This window comes from Solea senegalensis, linkage group LG12 (assembly GCF_019176455.1).
Source record: "Solea senegalensis isolate Sse05_10M linkage group LG12, IFAPA_SoseM_1, whole genome shotgun sequence".
NCBI classification, from domain to species: Eukaryota; Metazoa; Chordata; class Actinopteri; order Pleuronectiformes; family Soleidae; genus Solea; species Solea senegalensis.
This window is the reverse complement of record NC_058032.1, coordinates 13,843,468-13,863,895: the sequence shown is the minus strand read 5'-3', so window position 1 is coordinate 13,863,895 and position 20,428 is coordinate 13,843,468. Positions and strand designations below refer to the sequence as shown.

General features: G+C 38.4%; 1 protein-coding gene across 2 annotated transcripts in view; it reads right to left on the bottom strand.

The window, feature by feature from the left end:
* Nucleotides 1-12,979, bottom strand: part of ctnna1 (catenin (cadherin-associated protein), alpha 1) — a 68,409-nt gene extending 55,430 nt beyond the window's left edge. Inside the window, exons 1-6 of one of the 2 annotated variants that reach the window (XM_044039754.1) lie at nucleotides 12,911-12,979; nucleotides 10,514-10,631; nucleotides 9,972-10,167; nucleotides 4,342-4,508; nucleotides 3,986-4,105; nucleotides 1,900-2,169 (exon numbers count right to left, since the gene is read on the bottom strand). In XM_044039754.1, the coding sequence (XP_043895689.1) occupies nucleotides 1,900-2,169; nucleotides 3,986-4,105; nucleotides 4,342-4,508; nucleotides 9,972-10,167; nucleotides 10,514-10,618 (858 nt within the window). In that variant the 5' untranslated portion in view covers nucleotides 10,619-10,631; nucleotides 12,911-12,979. Of the gene's footprint in view, nucleotides 1-1,899; nucleotides 2,170-3,985; nucleotides 4,106-4,341; nucleotides 4,509-9,971; nucleotides 10,168-10,513; nucleotides 10,632-12,686 lie in introns of both variants that reach the window. The other variant, XM_044039755.1, reaches the window with a different exon arrangement.
* Nucleotides 12,980-20,428: the final 7,449 nt, after the last annotated feature.

Here is a 20,428-nt window from a genome sequence, read left to right as displayed (position 1 = left end):
TTGTTGCATCCACGTTTGGCACAAGAGAAGAATACTTCTATACCTTAAGGGGTATTCTCTAGTGGAGTGGCATTCAAGCAGCATTAGAAGTTAACAATGTTTAAGCACAGAGTTTCTTCTCTTTCACATACAACTATTCTCCAAAACAGGTAAGGCTCCTGGAAAATAAATGCATACCAACTGATGAGTGCTTCAAACATAATGTAAAATATCTGATTTGCTACAAAACATAGAACATTTTTACTGACAGAAACGGAAAAGATTGGTCATAAAACAACAGAGTGACACATGGCATAAACATGTTACACAAATAGTAAAAAAGCTTATATGTATGCCCTGGTTACATTGTCTCCAACTACATCCACTACAACACTTTACATCTGACAAAAAATGTCAAAGTCTGCTCTTTCAGTAACCGTGGCAGTGTAAGGGTACATACATACTTTATGTGGGGATCTGCTTTTCAACTGAGAACTGCCTGCTCACTGTAAACATGCACACAGTGATAGCGGAAACCTGTGTTCCTGCAACTTGCATCTAGCTGCAATGACTGGAGCTTTTTTTGGATGGTTCTCATGTTAACACACATGGCGCTATTTCTCCCGTGCTCCTAATGGCCAGACTGACGATGCCATACCCAGTCACAATTCATGTATTAATGCGAGTGGAAAGAGAGAGTTGGGCACAGCTATAAATTGAAGCAATGGCACAAAACATTTTCATTTTCAGAAGTGTTGAACGTTTTCTGCTCATACTGAAATCAGCAGGACAAATTAAACTGGCAGGTCGCCATGGTCTTGGTAGTTAATGGAAAACACTGCTGTGAGTTTTAAGCACTGCATCACCCCCACCCCCACACACACACCTAATTGCTAAATATCTAATCAATACAAACGGAGCATTGTTCCTAGCAGAAGAGCACACAACAAAATGAGTTTTGAGGTTTTACTGAAAAATATTTAATTTGTCCATGTGAATCTGTTGAGTGTATTTGGAAGCCTAATATGAACAGTTTTATGAAATAAAAGAAGAGCTGAAAATTCTGAAGGAAGCGAATGCCAGTGGAGAGAAAAAAGGGAAATAAAATCAGGTTTGCATTCTTCACTGCAGGTGGCACAAGATGATTACCTTAATGTTAAAACCTGCTGTTATCCTGATGTCACTTCATGTCAATATTTTGATGACTAATGAAGACATTTTATTAGCAGTCGTCCCTACACTTAAGATGAATATTAAACAATGTTTAATTTCTGTAAAACATCCAAGGTTGAATTTGCAGTTTCACAGTAGTTGTATTAACTGGAGTATGACAAGTAAGCAATGAAAATTTCATTCTGGGAGATTTTTTTGAGAAAAACACTTGACTACAAAGGATAACACTAACTGAATGGCAGAGACAAAAGGTTTTGACCACAACTATGAGGGACTGAACAGCTACTTGCAAATTGGTTTAGCAGATTAGCGTTCTTACTGACCAGGAAGTAAAAATTAACTACATTTTTGTTTGTGACAAAAGGACCAAATAACTTTTCCAGCTTCCAAATATACAACACACTGTGATATTTAAGACTGCTTTGCTTTTATAAGAATTATGGACTACAATATTATTCAACTATACCCTTTAAAAACATACCCAACTAAAATCAGTACAGGAAAGCCCTAAATGCTAGAGTTGCGAAAAAATTTTTGACAAAGGGCAATTTAGTGACTCAAAAACACATTCAGGGTACCCTCAAGCTATGTCCCAATTTGTCCACCGCTGGTCATTTTATAACTCACATTAGCTCTGTAAAATAAAAGGTCTGACTGAACTATGTGCATGGAATCTTTCGATATATATAAAATTTCATGGTATATAAATGAATTCAGTGCAACTTGTAAACTACTCCTTTGACTTACATCAAAATTGTTGAGGGCGTAGGCCAGCTCTCCACCTCCAGCTGGCTGACTGAGTGCTGAGTCCTCAGTGGCAGTGGCCTGGGCAGCATTGGAGATTCCTGAAACTGCATGCTGCAGCTGCTTGTAGATCAGGTCACGGTTAGCCTTGTAGGCAGCCACATCAGGGTGCTGGAGACAGGCACGGGATGCTGTGTACAGCATTGGGATGTTCCTCTGTAGCACTCCGCGAGCAGCCGCCATTTGATCCTTGTGGTGGACATCTTTTAGTTCCTGAGAACAGGATGAGATTAAAGAAGAAGAAAAAGGTGAAATAGATAAACTGGAAGATGAAATACCTACAGGGGGAGCGGTCATAATGTATTTTAATTACAAAATGGGCCTGTCGTGCCCTTGTGGAGACACCAAGTGTGAAAGAGTTTGTTCTGGATGACCCAGATATAATTCTCTCCCCTGTGGTAACACAATACTCACGATAAGGCCATTATAATATGCCTTTGCAAATAAATCAGTTTCTATTCAGACCTCTGTAATATATTGCAATTACATCTTCATATAAGGGACAAAAGAGCTGGTGTTCATTGGTATTATCGATTTATGGTGGATACAAAAACGTAAAACTTCTCCTCCAAATGGAATAGTCCCAGGACTCCATAACTGATTGAGATGTGCACAAAAAAATGTCTTTAAGCCCCATTACTTCCAGCATTCACTTTGGGTTAAACACACTTTTCTATCCATAAAAAAAGCAATTACAAGTAATTTGCTATAAGAAAATCAGAGATCAATTTGGCAAGTTTTCCAAATAAGGGTAATACAGAGAACAAGAATGGTCTAGTCTAGTTTTATTTAAAAGCTTGTCAGGTATTCACCTAGTACTCGCTGAATTCAAATTTCTTGACTTGATATCGAACTTTCTTGATATAATTTGACTTCTGGTGGTGATGTGCATTTGCCAACCAGTAAAGCTGCAGTTTTACATTCTTGTCTGTCGTGACTCAAAATTGTGACTTTGTGGTGAAGACACAAGGAATTGAAAAATACAAAGGCATATTAAGTATATTTCATTCAAATTGGCATGTGCATTCTTCGGATAATGTATTTTGTACGGTCACTGTGACCTTCAGTTCATACTTGGGTCTAGGTCACTGATGATGCAAATAAACACCGGTGAGCAGTGGTCTGATTAATTTATACCACAAAGATGTATTTTAGCATGTGTAAGGACATAAAACCCAAGAAGTTAGGGTCGGCAGAACCTATTAATTTTCACTTATTTACGAGGTTGTAATTGTGTTTTATTGATTGTTTAGATACTGTGCATGCTAAATGTTAACATTTTATTTAGTTATGTAGCTTGTTAAAGTAGTGGGTAAAAAAGGTAACTAAACATTTGTGTTCCCTTAACTTTCACTACTACTGTATATATACCATCTATGCCACAGGCCAACATAAAGGAACAGAGAAGCATTAAAATATAGGGCATCAACTTTGCATAGCTTGCTGATAATCTTAAAATTGTGAGAAATCTTAAAATACATTAATTAATGTCTCCTGGATCTGTAAAAATAGAAATAATAACAATAATAATAATAAAAAAATTAATAAAGTAGTTTAACCTAAAAAATGCACTTTACTGTGGACCACCACCTACACTACATTGCGAGTAAGCCTTTGTTGGGGGCATCTTATTATAAGAATACCGGCCTGAAGCACAAAAGCGACAAAAACATGGAGAAATTCAAACCATTACATTTCTTTGTGTGATGAGAAGAGTTGTGCACTAGCAGCTTAGAAAAAATGGGCGTTTTTAAGTAAAGGACGGTGGAAAAACTCAGAATGGAAGTCGACAAGCTAATAACTAGCTCCATGCTAACTAAAATCTGCCTGACTAACAATCCACGGAGTGTTAGCGGACAAAATATCCCATCATCAATTCCCCACTAGCGCTTGATACTCAGACTAGGGCTGTAGTTCAATTGAACGGAGCTCAACCATAGCTCAACTTTATCGTGCATGAAAATGTACTGAGAGAATCCTCTGCTTCAACAATCAAATATGAGGTCTCCTTTGTGCAACTACTCTTTACCTGCTGTCTCTTAGCAGCCATCATATTCAGCTTGTCCACTTCTGGTTTCAAGGCCTTATATTGGATTCCCAGGTCCTGCTCTGTTCCTGCGTTACGGACTTTCACCAGACTGTCCTCCACCTAAACAAAGCACATGGGAAAAGGTAAGCAAATACTTTTTATTCTTGAGACTTAAAAAGATAATTTGGTTAAACACTGCCTTGTTTACAAAACTTGTATTACCATAATCTTTCTGAGCATTAGACAGCTCGTTTATCTACAGTATCATTTTGTCACAAAAAAATAATTTCCGTTACAATAGCTTATTAATAGGCAAAGCTGTTATACTCAGTATGCACAAAACCAAATGATCTCACCAGTTTCAGTTGCAGTAGAAGTTTGTAGACATCAGACATGTCTGCCAACACCAACAGATGTGTGACTGCTGACAGGAGGGCTCTAGCGGCACGAACCATATTGCCTCTCTTCACAGAAGAGCAGGGGTCTTCTGCAAATTCTCCAGAAGCTTGGCGCATTGACTCACCTAAGAATAAAAAAGGGAAAAAAAAGACATTAACTCAAAGATTCAAAGTGAAACTTCAAATGAAATGTCACTCAAAAAAACCTCAAAATTTAAAAATCTCAAATTGAGACAAGGAAACTATTTTCTTTCTTATCATTAAACTGGTGTGTATAATTATCCAAAACACATACCTCCCCAACAGGAAAATTAATGTGTTAAATGACAACCGGTATTGTTTTTTCTTTTTTTTTTGATAATGAGATGATGAGAATTTTTTGTTTATCGTAAGACCAGTATATGAAAAACAGAACGTGGTGCAACAAAGCACTGTTCCATAGTTTCCTTTTCATTGTTGCACCACACATGCGAAGCGCTTAGCTGAATAAGTAACCGTTTTTTGCAATTGCAGAAATGATCCATTCACTTCACCACCTTAGAAGAAAACATGTGTTAGAGCACCAAGAATGTATGTACTTCCATTAACCAACTCACACACATTCACCTGCCCCTCTCTCTCACTGGAGCACTTACTAATGCATGAAAAAAAATACTGCTTCATATCTTGAAATAATTTTTTGTTCATACCACCCAGCACTAGTAACTATTCAAAGTGTAAAAAGGGTCTACAGTAGTTGCAGCAGTTGTAGTAGCAGTGGGGTATTAGTGCCAACAGCAGATTTCTAAGAGGAGTCAACCCATTCACGACGACAAGTTTATAACATTACAAGTCTTCACTTGAAATGAGGAGGAGTGTTCGGGAGAGGTGTGACAGTTCGGCACATTTTCCCAGCCTAGCTATTGTGGCATGAGTCAAAACATGTCACACAGAACAGCAGAGACACACACAGACACCCACACCTCTTCAGTGTCCAGTGATCATTTCTGCCTGAAAACAGAGCAGCACCGACACACACAGTGCTCTAAAGGAAAAAAAAAAGAGGTCATAGCCATAACAAAAGGCTCACTGTCTGGTTTTGTCCAGCACCATGCTTTGTCCTACATTAGCTGCTCCTGCACAGTTGACTGGGCACACAAATGGACTTTGTAGGCTAACATTATGAACAAGACATTAATTCGGTCACCAGTTTATTTCAGTGGAAGCACAATCAAAATCCAAACAATTGGATGAGATGGAAATGAATGCCTCATCAGCATGGTTACAAAGCAAAAAAGGATTAGTACAGCTCCATAGAAGATGCAGAGAGGAAAAAAATAAAAGATGACCAGCACCAAAATGAGCAATTTTCTTCTGTGAATAAAGTGTGCTTCAGGAGAAAAAAAACGTAGAATTAATGTACCACTCATTCATTCTTAGCCGTTTTTTACCATTGTGCTTAGTATGGTCTTTTTTATGATAATCGTGTATAGAGCAAAGCTCCTTTGTTTTTCTGCACTGCCTAAAAAGAACTGCTTAGAAAGCAGGTGTGCTTCCGGTTTTACTCTTACGTGTGCTGGGACCGACTCCAGACTCTTTGACCCTAAATGTAACATGGTATCCTGTTCTGATAACCGTGGATAAATTCAAAGATGTAGAGGCCAACACTGGAAAACACATTGTAATGCAAACCAATTCTTACACGCTGGCTATGCCCAACAATGCATGTGGACAAATGTTTTTCATTCATGTTCTAACACTTTATCCTCCTCATGAGGGCTGTGCTCATCTGTAGCCAATGGCAGCTGACATAGGTTGAAGAGGCTGCCAGTCCATCACATCTTTTTATTTGATATATTAAGCATTCATAACACTAGGGTCACCAAAATACTTAATTCACAACTGAGCTCATTTTTTAACTTTTTAAGTTTTAGTTTGGTCTTTGACATTTTTACATGTAATTTTAATCATTTTCACATACTTGTTACATGTGGTGTCATGACCTTTGTTATTTTTGTGTTATGTGTGTTGCTGCTGCAACACTTTAATTCCATCACATGTGTGGTGTATGGTTAGATGGATCCACTTATCTATAATGAGGTCAAATCATTTGTGTACTTTAGCTACAATAGCAATTTTTAACACAAGTTAAAAACACAAGTAAACCCGCTATAAAAAAGGTGATAACTTATTTCACATTACCAACAGGAATTTGTCTTTTTTTCAATGTATACAGAAACACATTGGAAAACAATGCTTAAAATAAATATTTTAAATAAAACATTTTAATGCAAGCAGATGCACCAACAAAGACATCCTATGTTGGAAATTATCTACATAGTTTGTGTGAACACAACTTAGTTATTTTTTCACATTTGGAAAACAAGAAATACATACTATTGTGAATCCCAGTGAATTTATAGAATTCTGAGCATAAAGAACTTCAGAGATTTTGCTTTACTGTCCTCTTTAAACTTTCAGTTTCACCCATTTCAACTTCACCAAGGTTGGAGAAGATGAGTTGTAGCACTTGTTGAATTAAGAATTTAACAGCTGTTGGTGTTGATCCAGGGGCTTAAGTTATGATTTTGTCAACAAAAGAACATATTTGAAGACCAAAAGCCCTGTAGCTACATATCTTGGTTTCTTCAGGCTTTAGTCAGGATGCTCTTTTAAAATGCAGTACCACCAAAAAATATATATTATGATAAATATTGATCAATATGGAAAGAATAGACTATTTTTGCCATAATTTCAGAAATCAATTCCTTCACCCAAATATTATTTTGTACAGTATCAAAAACCATAGTGTTAATCACAATTTAGAACCTGATGTTAATGGCAGCAGCCACTGATCATCTTAAATGTCAGTAATGTTATGTTTATGTGAGGTCATAGTTTCAGCTGTAAATCACAACACTGCAGTGAGTGAGACAAAATGATATGAAACATAAAACCAAATCCTAAAATGAATATACTAAAATACAATTGTTTACAGGGACATTACATGATTGAAGAATTGACTGACTGAAAAGTGAACAGTCAATGTTGCAGTGCTTGGTTAAAAAGAATAATCTTTACAACAAAGATCTCACTGAGACTATGACCACGTTGAATCAAACAGAGATCTCAAGTTGTTGTTGGAAATGATTGACAACATAGACCTCAAACACAGTCCACACTTTTGAGCTGTAATTCCCCCTTCAAACAAAATCAATAAGGCCATTTTCCGGGGAAGATAGTGATCAGTGCTCCTTTAATAAACCTCCATCCATCTAACACTTACCTGCAGCCCACCAGGTGCAAGACGAAATGATTAAATGTATCACACACAATAAGCCTTCCAAATAACTGAACAGCAAAGGCACGAGACGGGGAAGTGTAAAAAGGAGAGCACAAGGACAAAGCAAATACTAATGTCTGATTAAGTCAAGTCTTTGGACGGGTAGGACATATCTATGTATGTGATGTATATTATGTGGTAAATAAAGTAAATATTCAGACAATAAACTAATAGCAGCAAAAACTAAAATTAAAACTAAAAAAAAATCAAATAAAATAAGTGAAGTGGTCCACTAGTCTATTCTATATGCATTGTATACATAATCATCCTTTTTAGCAAATTATCTCCTTGTTTAAATGCTTGGTACACCACAGCTGGTTGGACAATGTTTTCTTAAATCCAACGGGGTAGGGAGGGTGTTACTCTTCTCAATGGCCATATTATCAGTCTAGGCACGCTCCACTGAGCAGCATGGCATAGCCGACAGCCAGACCTAGGCACCAGCTAACAACAGTCACTGAATTCCAGCCCAGTGACAGCCACAACGACAGTAACATTCCTGGGCACTGAGCACTGCACAAGCTATCTAGTGACATGTCATCTACCTCCGAACTACTCAGAACAGTAATCGAGCAAGGGACATAGTATAACTCGCTGGGCATCTGGGGAGAAGAGACACAGTGACACAGATGTTGCTTCACAAGGTGATAACAGCCACTCTCAAGTCATAGCTCCCTGGTCTCAATGGTGTGCTACTGTGTCAAAAGAGAGTCAGATATCCAGAGCAGAGGGGAATAATTGAGACTTGCAAGGGTGGCTGTTAGATGATGGAACCTGTTATCACAAGACAAATGGTAATTTCATTGGCCAATGATTTGATGGTGGATTACTGTTTGAAACTTGCAGGAGGCATGAAATTGAATTGGAAATGGACTGTGTGTGGGTTGAGTCCCTGAAGGCAGGTGGATATAGCCATTTAAATACATTTGACATCATCTGTGACATCTATGCACCTTGTTTCCTCTTTATACTTTCATGATGCACTTCACATTCCTATTCTGATCTCCATGGAAACAAGAATTTGAAGCAGGTTAATAACAAAAGGGAACAAAAATTCATACACATGATGATAGATAATTTTTCAATGCAATACCCGGTAATCCACTAAGCAGCCAAGCAGATAACCTTTTAAACAGAATGCCATCTCTACTATCATCATGCTTCCAACAAAGACAAGACAAGCCTCCAGGTGTTTGATGATTCACTTGTGATTTTGTCATCACCAACATCAGAAGCTTCAAACTAATATGCTCAACAGCATGGCGCAGATATCCACAAAATGATAAGTCCTAGTAGAGCAACAAACATGTAAATCATAGTGAGAGATGGCTTTACACCTGAGGAATGTCAATCAAAAGGCGTTAAACTATAAAAAATGACATTGAATTACTCAGTCAGAGCCATTTCACCTTTCCACATTAGTTGCAACTATTGTCTTTTGTATTGTATTTTCTTTTCATAAATATGGGACTCTCTACACATAGGAGTGCACAAGGACTAGATAGATGGACAGACAGCCAGATAGATGGATGTTTTCTGAGGCTGAACAACCTCACTGCAAATAACAAACATTACATGGAACCTAAAGATTCACCGTGCCATCATCACCACAAGTTTGTTGCTGAAATATTCATTTAGTTCAGCCTGACCTACATTTCATTAATAATAGAGCACAACCTAATTATTGGTTAGCTGATAAATTGGCTCATACAAGCCATTCACAGACATATCAGAATCGGCAGTGTTGAAGACTCAGCGGTGTGTTCCTCGAGGCTTCAGACAGGCTCATAATTGGCTTTCTTTCTAATTCCCTGTATTTGATATGTATTGGTCATGAAGACTCATGACCAATACATCATTGTGATCTGATCGACTCCAGACAAAAAAAACTCAGAAGAGATAATACACAACAATTGAGGGTTTAAAAGAAAAAAGAACAAGGTTTGTGGTAATTCAGTCCACATACCTTATGGGCAACTGAAAACTGAGATAAAAGAACCTCTACATTGAAATGCTCTCTTGAAGAGGCCAAGGTGATGACATTGTACAAATATTAAAAATTAAAAGTCTATTAATGAAGTCCCTATAAAAACAATTGCAAAAGGAAAACTATAAGGCTCAAAGCATATTCATATTTCAAAGTCTACCACTGGAGCAGATGATATGTTCACATGGCTTGTTATTTATTTATTATCTATCCTATCTTAGGAATTACTGTGTTCAAGATAGAAACCATGCACTGTTGCAATAAGTAATTTCAGTATACCTTGCTTACGGACATCTTCCACAGCAGCAGTCAGCTCATCCTTAAGGAACTGGCTTTCCTTTGCAATCTTTTCTCCTTTCTCCAGGAAGTTCTGGGTAGCAGTCTCTACTGATGCAGCCAAAACATGAGCCTTCTTGGAGCGTCCCTTTTTCTTGTTTGATGGGCCTTTGTTGCTGGAGTTTACCAAAGTAGTGACCTATGCATGGCAGGGATGCAAAATTAGTCAATGTGGCTAGTAAAAGCTGCTTCAGGATCATAAATGTAGTAAGCAAAATGTGGATATTATGTACCAACACAAGAAAATAGCACTTTAATGAATTTGACCTTAGTTAGCATAAAGACAATTTCTTATCAAAGGATTTGTGTCCATCTGTGAAGTTTCGCCATAGAATGTGGTATAATAAAAAGGCAATCATGAATAAAACACCTCACTGTAACTGCTTTAACATGTTTGTAAAGAAAACCATGTGGATATTGCATATTTGTGTTATCTGAACAAATCCAATTATTATCAATGAAGATGCATGCTGCGTTTCTATTACCTGGGTGACAAGGGGCTCCAGCAGCCTTTCCACAGCCAGAGTACGGATCTCTAGACTCTTTGGGTCCCATTTAAAGTTGATGTTGGGTGTATTGATGCTTGTCATGGTGTCTGGAATTCTAGAGGCAAAAAGTTCACAAAGTGAAGGAACAAAAAGTTAAAACATGCATAATTGGCAGATGACCGATGACTCATTTTTCAAATGCAATGATGACACACCATTAATTCGACATCAAATAAATAAATACCAAAACAAGCTGGATGTCTGTTGCCAAATTAGATGATTGTGGTTGTATGTTATAAAAGGATTGCTTTCTGCTATGCCAAAAAGAAAATCTACTGCAGAAGATACAGTCTGTAAAAATTGCTTCAATCAATCTTCTGTTAGGATTTCAGACTAGTCACCAAAGGTTTGTGTAACAGTCCAAATATTACAGTCCACAATACTTCAACTTTCAGAGAATGTCTGCCAAATCCAGATCACACTAACACTGAGGCCCAATTTCGATTTGTCTCTTCAGTCAGTGACTGCAGCTCCATTGATTAGCTATCAAACATGGAGGGGCAGGGATAATCAGCAAGCCCAGAGGGCTCAGGGGCTAAAACAGAAAAGCTGGTCATTTGTATTATAAGAACAATACTTAAGGTAGCTTTTGGCCTTGACTATTGTCAAAAAGGCTGAAACAGAGGAAAAATACACACAACAGCCTTAAAGCATGACTACAATGGCTACCTTACATCCAACTTTACTGGCAGGTATGCAATACTTCAATCACAACAATCTATGACAAATTTGACTTTTTAATTATTTTTTATAGTTATATAGTTATTACTAGGGTTAAGCAACATGGCCAAACACAAATGTTCAAATCAGTCAGCATCATCATTATGATGATAAAAAGTAAGACAATTTAATTTAGAATGTTGATTGTATGTTAAAGTTGAAAAAACGAATAAAATTAATAAAATAAAATTAATTGTAATTTAAAGCGTAATTGGGTTCAGGAAAAAAAGTTTGGTAAGCAGTGAAATGTTTCACAAATCTGAGGCAAAGCAAGTGAGTGTTGTGTGTCACACTGCATAAACATATACTATATATCTATTATACTGACATGAAGAAAACTATATTGGCACTGCTGTCAAAATCCTACACTTCTATACAGCAATGCATAACACATAATTTGACACACAGTAATACTAAAATGTCAAGATATGAGGATGACCTCCAAATTTGAGACATCTGTGAAATAATGTCAAACACAGCAACTGTCTGAGGTCTGGACATGAACAACTTTGAAGTCCGAGGCTATTCACGGAAACATAATCACATTAGCCTGTGCTAGCCCATGCTAGCTCAGAACACTTGTACCTGAAACAATCATAAATACAGCTACAGTCTGTGGATTAACCAAAGTAACTGCGCCATAGCGGGGTGAAATCACGTTTACTTCCTCAGTCTGGGTGTGGCTACAAAGTTTCAGAAGCAGATATAACTCTCTGCAATGGCAAATGAAACCAAAGCTACCTGCGGTAGGGCAGAGGACTACAGGTGATTGATACGTGCGTGTGAACTGGATTAAATTTTCATTTAAGATTCCAACTAAGCAGATTTACATAATTGGCCCAAGAGAGATCAGCGAACCAGACTGTATTGAGATAACCTAAGTCGAAAACTAATAAAATATCAAGGACTTTTGTTGACATCACTACTTGTGAGATAGGGTGGGTCCAACACCTCAGCTAGCTGATAACAAGCAACGTTAGGTGGCGTTCCACCTGTTGAAGCTAACTTTACCTGAGTTAGTATAGATTTACACAGCTGAAGCAACGTTAACTGAGACGGTAACAACAAACTGGTGCGGTTATGTAAGTTTATGACCCGGTGTTGACAATTCAAGTCATTTCAACAGTTCCATTTATTTTAAAAGATAATTAACAGTTGAGCCAACTTAGCTTACCGAACGCTACGTTACCTGCTAACGCGCCGTGTCCCATACACTGTACCTTGCTAACGCTAATGCTAACCGCCACAACAAACAGCAATGTTAGCCCTGTTAGCCTGCGCTGATGCTCCGAAAAACTTTGACTTATCGATAAAGAACCACCTGTTACGCGGGGTAGCGGCTGATATTTTATATCTAAAGTGCAGTCGACCGAAACCGTAACAAACTTACCGACAACGGTCCACTAGAGAAACTGGAGTTTAAAAGTTCAAAATGGAGGAATGAGAATTACGGAATTCCTTGCTTCAAAAGTTTTCCTCCCTCTTCCTCCCCCTCACTGATTCAGTGGAGTTGTGTGCCTAACTCCCGGACGTACAAAACACTTCCTGTGTGTTGACAAGTATAGCAAAAGATGAATATTCCAGTGTCTTAATCGATCTGTAGCTTTCAGTTACCTGTGAAGTTTCGGTCAAGATTGTTTCGATGTCGCAGGCTGTTGCCCAACAATGGGTGAAGCGGAGGGCTGGGGGCCCGGGGGCGGTGACCGAGTTCCTGAACTTCCTGGCAGCGGGGCAGGGCGACCACAGGACGCAGCAGGCCCGCAAAACCAGGAGGCGTTTAGGGCGTGGCACTCAGTGTGTGTCCATATATGGATTAATTACTGCTTCCACTGCTTTCAAATCATTGTGGGAGAAGGCCAAACAGAGGGAGTTTATAGCAAGCCATTTTGATATTTATGACAAATTTTGGAAGCAACATTACAGATACAAATTATGAATCAGAATTGTGACTATAGTTGTGACTTCATTTGGACTTGACAATTACCCATATATATAATTAAATTTTGATTAGGCAGAATAAAAGATGAAGATATCGCTAATCAAAATACATTTGATGACATCTTTAACTTAAAACTTACAATTAAACCATGACTATCCATAATACCAGTTTGACATACAACATAATTTTGACTTAGCACAATTCCGTTGTAGGACATCTATAACGTCCCTTCTGAATTGTCTTTATTGCTTGTTTGTCGAACATCTCACACAATAAACATTTTAATGACACAAGCACAATCATCAATCCTTGCAGCTCATTATACAACATCTTTCCCCCACAAAGAATGGATTTAATAAACATCTTACGTTTTTATCCATTATTTGATTTATAGTCAGGGTTCTAATCATATGTGACTGTAATTAAATTGTTCTTAACACCGGATGTGACATGCTTTGTAAAAGATAGATAGGTCTTTTTTAAACTGAAACCAAATTTATGTCTGTGTCAGAGTGTCAGGTGTTGTCCCACTTTCTCCACATTTTAAAACGACCTGGTCTGTTGTTTACAGGCTTCGTTGCTTCAATATGGCCCAATTACTTCCCTTTCAAAATGAAATAGCTGTAAATATTTACAGCTGCATTCAACGTATCTGGACTAAGACCATGTGTTTTATGGGTTAACACATTGATGAAACAGAGGACTCCAGAGAAGCACAGTGCTCCACAGTCAGCTGACACAGCAGGTGAACACGCAGTGAGCAGGTTTTGCTGCTAAGTTGGTTTCTCATATTTTATTGATACATAATAAACATCCCACTGCAGCTGCATTGACGTTTGAAATGAAATGTTATTGAGATGACTAGAGAGGGTGAGCAGATGTCACAAATATTGCACTTTCAAGGTCAAGAAAACCCGCTGTATATATGTATATATAAGTTCCACATATGGCTTGTTGTAGCTGTAACTGATAACACTTTGACATTTGATAAACACAAGAGGCTGTTATTTTGATTTGGGCATAATGACGTGTGAAAGCCATAAATAGATTATATCTGAAGAGGCCAGGTGAAGAGGCCAGCACACCCCCCACCTCCCCACCCCATTTTTCCTCCTTACACGAACACACACACACAACGGACACACTGTTTCTCTAAACAGTGGTCTCATGTCATAACAGAATTAACAGAAAACATAATCAAATATTACAACAGAGTGTAAATCAGATGGGTAATAATCATACAGAGAAAGGAAGTGCTTTGTGCAGAGAAGAGTCATTTGCAATTCACACTTGTTTCCATAGAGAACGTTACAAACAACATTGGTGTTTTGTTCTGCAAGAGCACGGCTTACACACAGTTGGCTGGAGTAGATGAAGCACTGCCAGAGCAGCATGAATTACAGTCCTGATGAGAATGAGCTCACAAATGCACTATGTACTTATTAAGGTCTTTAATGAAGGCCTCATAATATAATTATCCTCTGAAAGATGCTCCTGAATATATTTTGTGCAATAATTAATTTACAAAGTAATTGTTTTCTCCTTAGAGTTTTGACCATGGCAAAAATGCAGGGTTGTGCCAGGATATTACATTCCTGCAAAAAGAGAAATGTAACTGAACTATCTTGTGTGTAATGTCATTTACATCGAGAGTAGAGGTGCCTGCCACATACACAGTGCAGCAAAGATTTGTTTATCCAATTAATGCTCTGTGGCGGAGTGAATGACTCGATGTGGTGCAATTTTGTGCTTGAATGATGAATGTTTAGCCGCGAAACAGCTTGCTGGGAGGACAAGTTTGGGTGTCCTTGAACTTCATCTTTGTGTACCTGTTGGGCCCAACAAATGATAAGAGCACAGCATGCTATAAATAATCTCCATCTCATTAGCAGAAAGTGCACATGTTTGTCGCACACTGAATGTATAATTGAGCAAATGCAAATCTGTCGTGTGTGGTACCAGAAAAAAAAAACGATGGCGCAATACATATTTTACAGAATGTTTTTGCTTGAGCACATTTGTCCATATAACACTAGATATGAACATATATATACATTTTACATTCTTTGTGGTTACTTTCTTTGTGGTTTTGTAGATCAGATTTCCATTTTCACTCAGGAAGCGCAATGTCCAGAATGGCAGTCCACTCTCTGCAGATAACGGAAACACCTGTGATCACAGCCACAGATGAGCTTTTTTTATTATTATTATTATTATTTTATCATCTGCTGTTTACCTTAAAGCTTCCTGTAATATGAGTTACTCATACTTTGATGTTGACTTGACTGGAAGCTGCCTCACTGCAGGAGGATTTTGTTCCCTGACATAAGGAACACAGCAACTTCACCTGACTCATCCTGACAGCTGTCCATGGAGCTGTATGATGTCATCTGCAGGATCTCCCTATACCCGAGCGAGACATTGTACATTCACAAGTAGTAAGGAGTGTGGTGCAATGCAGGCACCCAAGGGGTGGAGGAGCAACGGAATAGCAACACTAATGATTATCATTCACTGATTCTTTTTTTTTTTTGCTGAGATGAAAAGAAACACTGTGAATTAACAAACATTCCCTCGGGAGGACACATCAAATATGTTTACTGTGAGGTGTTTGGGCAGTCATGTGATGGTTCCAGAGGGCAGTCATGCCGTCTGATTGAACCATTGAGAAGATCGTTGAAGCTAATTCTCTGTTGGCAGTCCGCTGGGCTCCACCTGCTGGTTTAGATTATAGCGTCAGACTAGTGCCTTCTGTTCTGGGCTAGAACCGTCTGTGTGGTAGCTCCTTGGCTTTAGAATGGGCAGGAAGTAGCTGAGCTGTGCCTCTGCTTGTTTTATACAACCACTGAATAACCTGTGATTGAAGACCTATCTATCATCTCAAGCTTTGTGTTTATTCCAAGAGGAGTCTTCAAAGTCAAGCATGTAGTGTCACAGAGCAAGAGTTCCACTCAGTGAGGTGATGTTAACATTTCGGAAGCACAATGCTGCTGACAACATTACACCATGTGCATATGCTTGTCTGTTTGTGCTCTCCTGGCAGCTCTTTTTGTGCTCATATTACCTCTGTTTCAATCTGCATGTGTTTCACAGATGGGGAGACAATAGTGTGTTCATGACCATTATTACACATTCAATGATTACTGACTGAAAAGCAATTACCAGCAGGCCAGCGTGCAATACACACTCGTCAGTCCCAGTACCAGTCCCAGCGCTAGTCCAGAAACCTTGTTTTATACCAAAATTCCCCCAGGAGCTAGTGCCCTAATTTCTAGAGCCGTGTGGGATTCAGCCTGAAAGGACAGAATGAAGAATGTGGAGGAAGCCACGAAATCAAACATGAAGCATTTTATAGCAGTAATGAGTCACAGGTTCAGACACCTTACAGAGCGTTTATATCAAACATAATACAGATATGTGTTGCAAAAAATATGGCATGGCAAACTACCGCTGAAATAGCTGAAGAAAGCTTATCACTCTGTACATTATGGATAGCTTTATTGATTTAAAAGCGGGTTCTGGGGACATCTACGGTATGTGCTGAAAAAAATGTCATAAAGCAAGGACCCGTTTTATTTTAAGTGAAAGTTTCATGGAAATAGAAAAATGCATTGACGGGTTTGGGCAGGTTAAGAGTAAGACATCTTTGAGATTTTAGAACTCATGAGACAGCCTAGGGCAACCTATATATGGGAATTAAAACAATACACTCGTGACAAAATCATTACTGAAGCCTGGATCTTCTGCAGTGCTGATGTATGTGGTGGGACACGCAATGTCGTGCAAGAAATGTATAAATGTAAAAATAGAATCCATCTATAATCTAACTATGTCAGTGTCAGAATCAAGTCTGAAACAAAAGCTATATTAACTGAAAATGACATGTGACAGACGTGGGCAGCGGATGATACATATGCTGCTCCCTCATCCAAGGGCTTTGCAGGAAACAATAAAAGAAGCTCATTTCCAGAAGAATTTTACAGCACTCTTAGGTAGTCTTCCCCCTCACATAAATAGTGAGACTGGCCCAGGCAGTCTTGTGTTAAATTGAAAATTGAACCCACCATGTGATGGACATGACTGCAAGTATAGGGAAAATGACCTTTCAGTATTAATGATGCAGAGACATGACATCATCAGGACCTGATTGGGTCCAAGCGAGTTATAGAAAATGAAGAGACATGAGACTGTCCTAGACAACCAGTTCACCCACAGCCAACCTTTATATGCTTTCAGAAAAATGGATCAACACAACCGCCACACGCAAAACGAGTCAGATGATGCCTTGTTGAATTGCTGTTAGATTTTTTTTTTCTCCAGCTCAAGCAGAAGTGACACATGCTGCACTGTGGCATCAAAATTTCTCCAAATTTAACAAATGCAACTGTCATAACAGAACCATTTAAGTCTTCTACGGGCAGTGAAACAGTAGAAAAGGGTGGAAGTAATGTTGTTCTTTCTGTGTACTGGGCCCAACCTTGTTTTTGATATCGTGTAAATCATGGGTCATTGAAAGCATAAAATGCTCACACATCACAGAAAAAATGCAGCGAGGGGAAAGCAAAGCGCGTTGGGTTTGACAGTAATTCTTTCCGATATAAGGAGTCCTGGTGGAGAGGATGTCACCAGCGTCGCTGTTTATTTGTGGTTTCCTTCTTGAGCTATTGTCAGTAACTCACCTGTTGTGCTGCTGTGATTTGAATGAATAATGAGGTGTAGAAATGAGAGAGAGAAAAGATTGAAGCTGCACCTGAGGCAAAAGGCATCTTCCCCGTTAAGGACTTTAAAATTCAAGAAACAAAAATAGCTGTGTTTTGAATAATGAATACGGGAAGCTGATTCACTGATATGCAAAGATCTTGTATGAAATAAAAAATACACAAAGTACAAATGTGACTCAAGTGAATGTTTTATGTGCCTACCCCTCTGCAATATCAACATGGTAAACAACAGTTTCTATTCCTCCAAGAGTGTGAACAAACCTGAAGGGAATTTAGTGAGAATGTTTGTCATCAACGCGCGATGGATAATTACTCATAAAATCATTATTGTCTTTGTAAAATGCAACATACAAGTGAAGTCATCACTTCCAAGATGTGACAGACACAGCAGAGCTGCAGCAGTTAATTCACAAACTAGCGCGGCCGACGAGATGGTGTGTGGTTGCTGCAAACCTGCTTGTTGACATCTCCAAGGAGTAAGATATAATGTTGAAATACTGCTGGACCAGACAGCAATAAACACCAAGTCGTTGCCAGGGTCCACCACAGTAAACAATCACTGGGTATCTGTCAGCCGGATGTCTAATCAGTCATGGGGACGTGTCCACTTTAATGTGCTGTCAAGAGAGGTTTATGGATTTCTATTCTGACACATCAGTGTTGCCAATAACAAGGAATCCCTTATGTCTATTACCAAAATTTCAGGATATTTCATAAGAGTGATAAATGTTTTATGGAGCATAAAATCAATGGAGAGATTTCTTAGAATGGGCATTTTCACTTCAGTGATTTTAAACACCAGCCTCACCTGGCCACACACAGGAACCACACTTCAAATGTAGAAAGTGAGAATTATACTTGATCAAATGTCCTCAGAGACTGTTGTGATGTCTTGAAAAGTCTAACCAGCAAATTTCAAAGCTTGTCTGTTTTGTTCTACCCCCAAGAGAAGCTGGGACCTCACAGTAAGATGAATGGAGGGACATTTCAAAATACAACTTGCCCATGTTAGTGTCTGATCAATTTGTGACAGTGATCTCAACTGTGGTATTCCACTTATAGTTATAGGGAAAATGAGGAACGATATCCCATGTTCACATCATTTAAGTTTCAGGATAATGAGATCCACTGACACCAATTCATTACTGAGAGGCCTGGATTCGACATGCCCCAAGCTTTTTTCCCCAGAGTTCATTTTGATGTGGATGAGACCTGTGGCCAAACCTGTATTACAGGACTGATGAAAATTTGAAACAAATTTAATCCTAATTTGCTTTTTTGTAAGGCAGGTGACGAACCCTGGAGTTTGATTTTTTTTTCGGTAATACTCTAACGGCGTGTTTCCACTAGCGCTACTTGACTCGCCTCGGCATGACATGGCACGGTTATCTTGCTTTTCCATTAGTGATAGTACCTTGTATCTGGTACTTGGTTCCAAGCGAACTGAGCTGATCGTCATTTAACAGGAGTTTGGTGAATTTAGTGACAGCACTGCTGAAAGCCTGTCACATCACAAACCCTGCCGCTGTATTTCAGTGTCAGATGGAGTCTGTGCTCCGGTCATGGAGGAAGTACTGAACAAATCTTTTTAATTAACTGATTCTAATGATTCAGCTCATCAAAAACAACTGCAGTACAAGTCACTAGTCACTCGTTTGTGTGTGACGCGTACAAAACAAAGTCATGGCAGTTTCATGCAGCCGTGCTGTGATGACTCCCCCCACGTTGAGGAGATACTGGCCGTTTCCTAATACTCAAGTAAGAAAGTATGTACTTCCTTACTTGGGAAATATATACTTGAGAAGTACGCTGGGAGTATATACTTGCCAAGTACTGGAGTACACAAGTATGTGGTTGTTTCTCAATACTCAAGTATGCAAGTATGTATGTATTGTTCTGCTGTTTGAATTGTGAAAGTGCTGCAGCCTCATTACTGCCACCTACGGTGTTGATAAATGAACATATGAAATACTTTTAATGAATGCATATATATGTTGTTATTATTTTTACATTTTAAATATTTAACTTCATTTATTAATTCATTTCTATTAAAATATACAATACAAATAATACAATGTGGAAAATAGATATATTACAGCAGTGGTATGTATATATACATATACATATAGATATACATATATATATATATATACAGTATATATATATGACGTGTACAAATATATACTACTCTACATATCTAATATTTACATATTATATTTAAATACAGATACAATGACCGTGTGACTTTAATATAAATCTAACATTCAAAGTTAAAATAAAAAAAACATTAATAATATACAAACTTTCAAACTGTCAGGTCAAAACGTTTCCATTAAAAAACAAAATAACACATCAACAGCAAATCTATGGATCACACCGAGCATGTAATGACAGCGACGTCTGAGCCAGCGGATCATTTCATCAGGACAGGCCGAGGTAACGCTGCTCTGTGCCGGGCACAGTGAGCGCCGA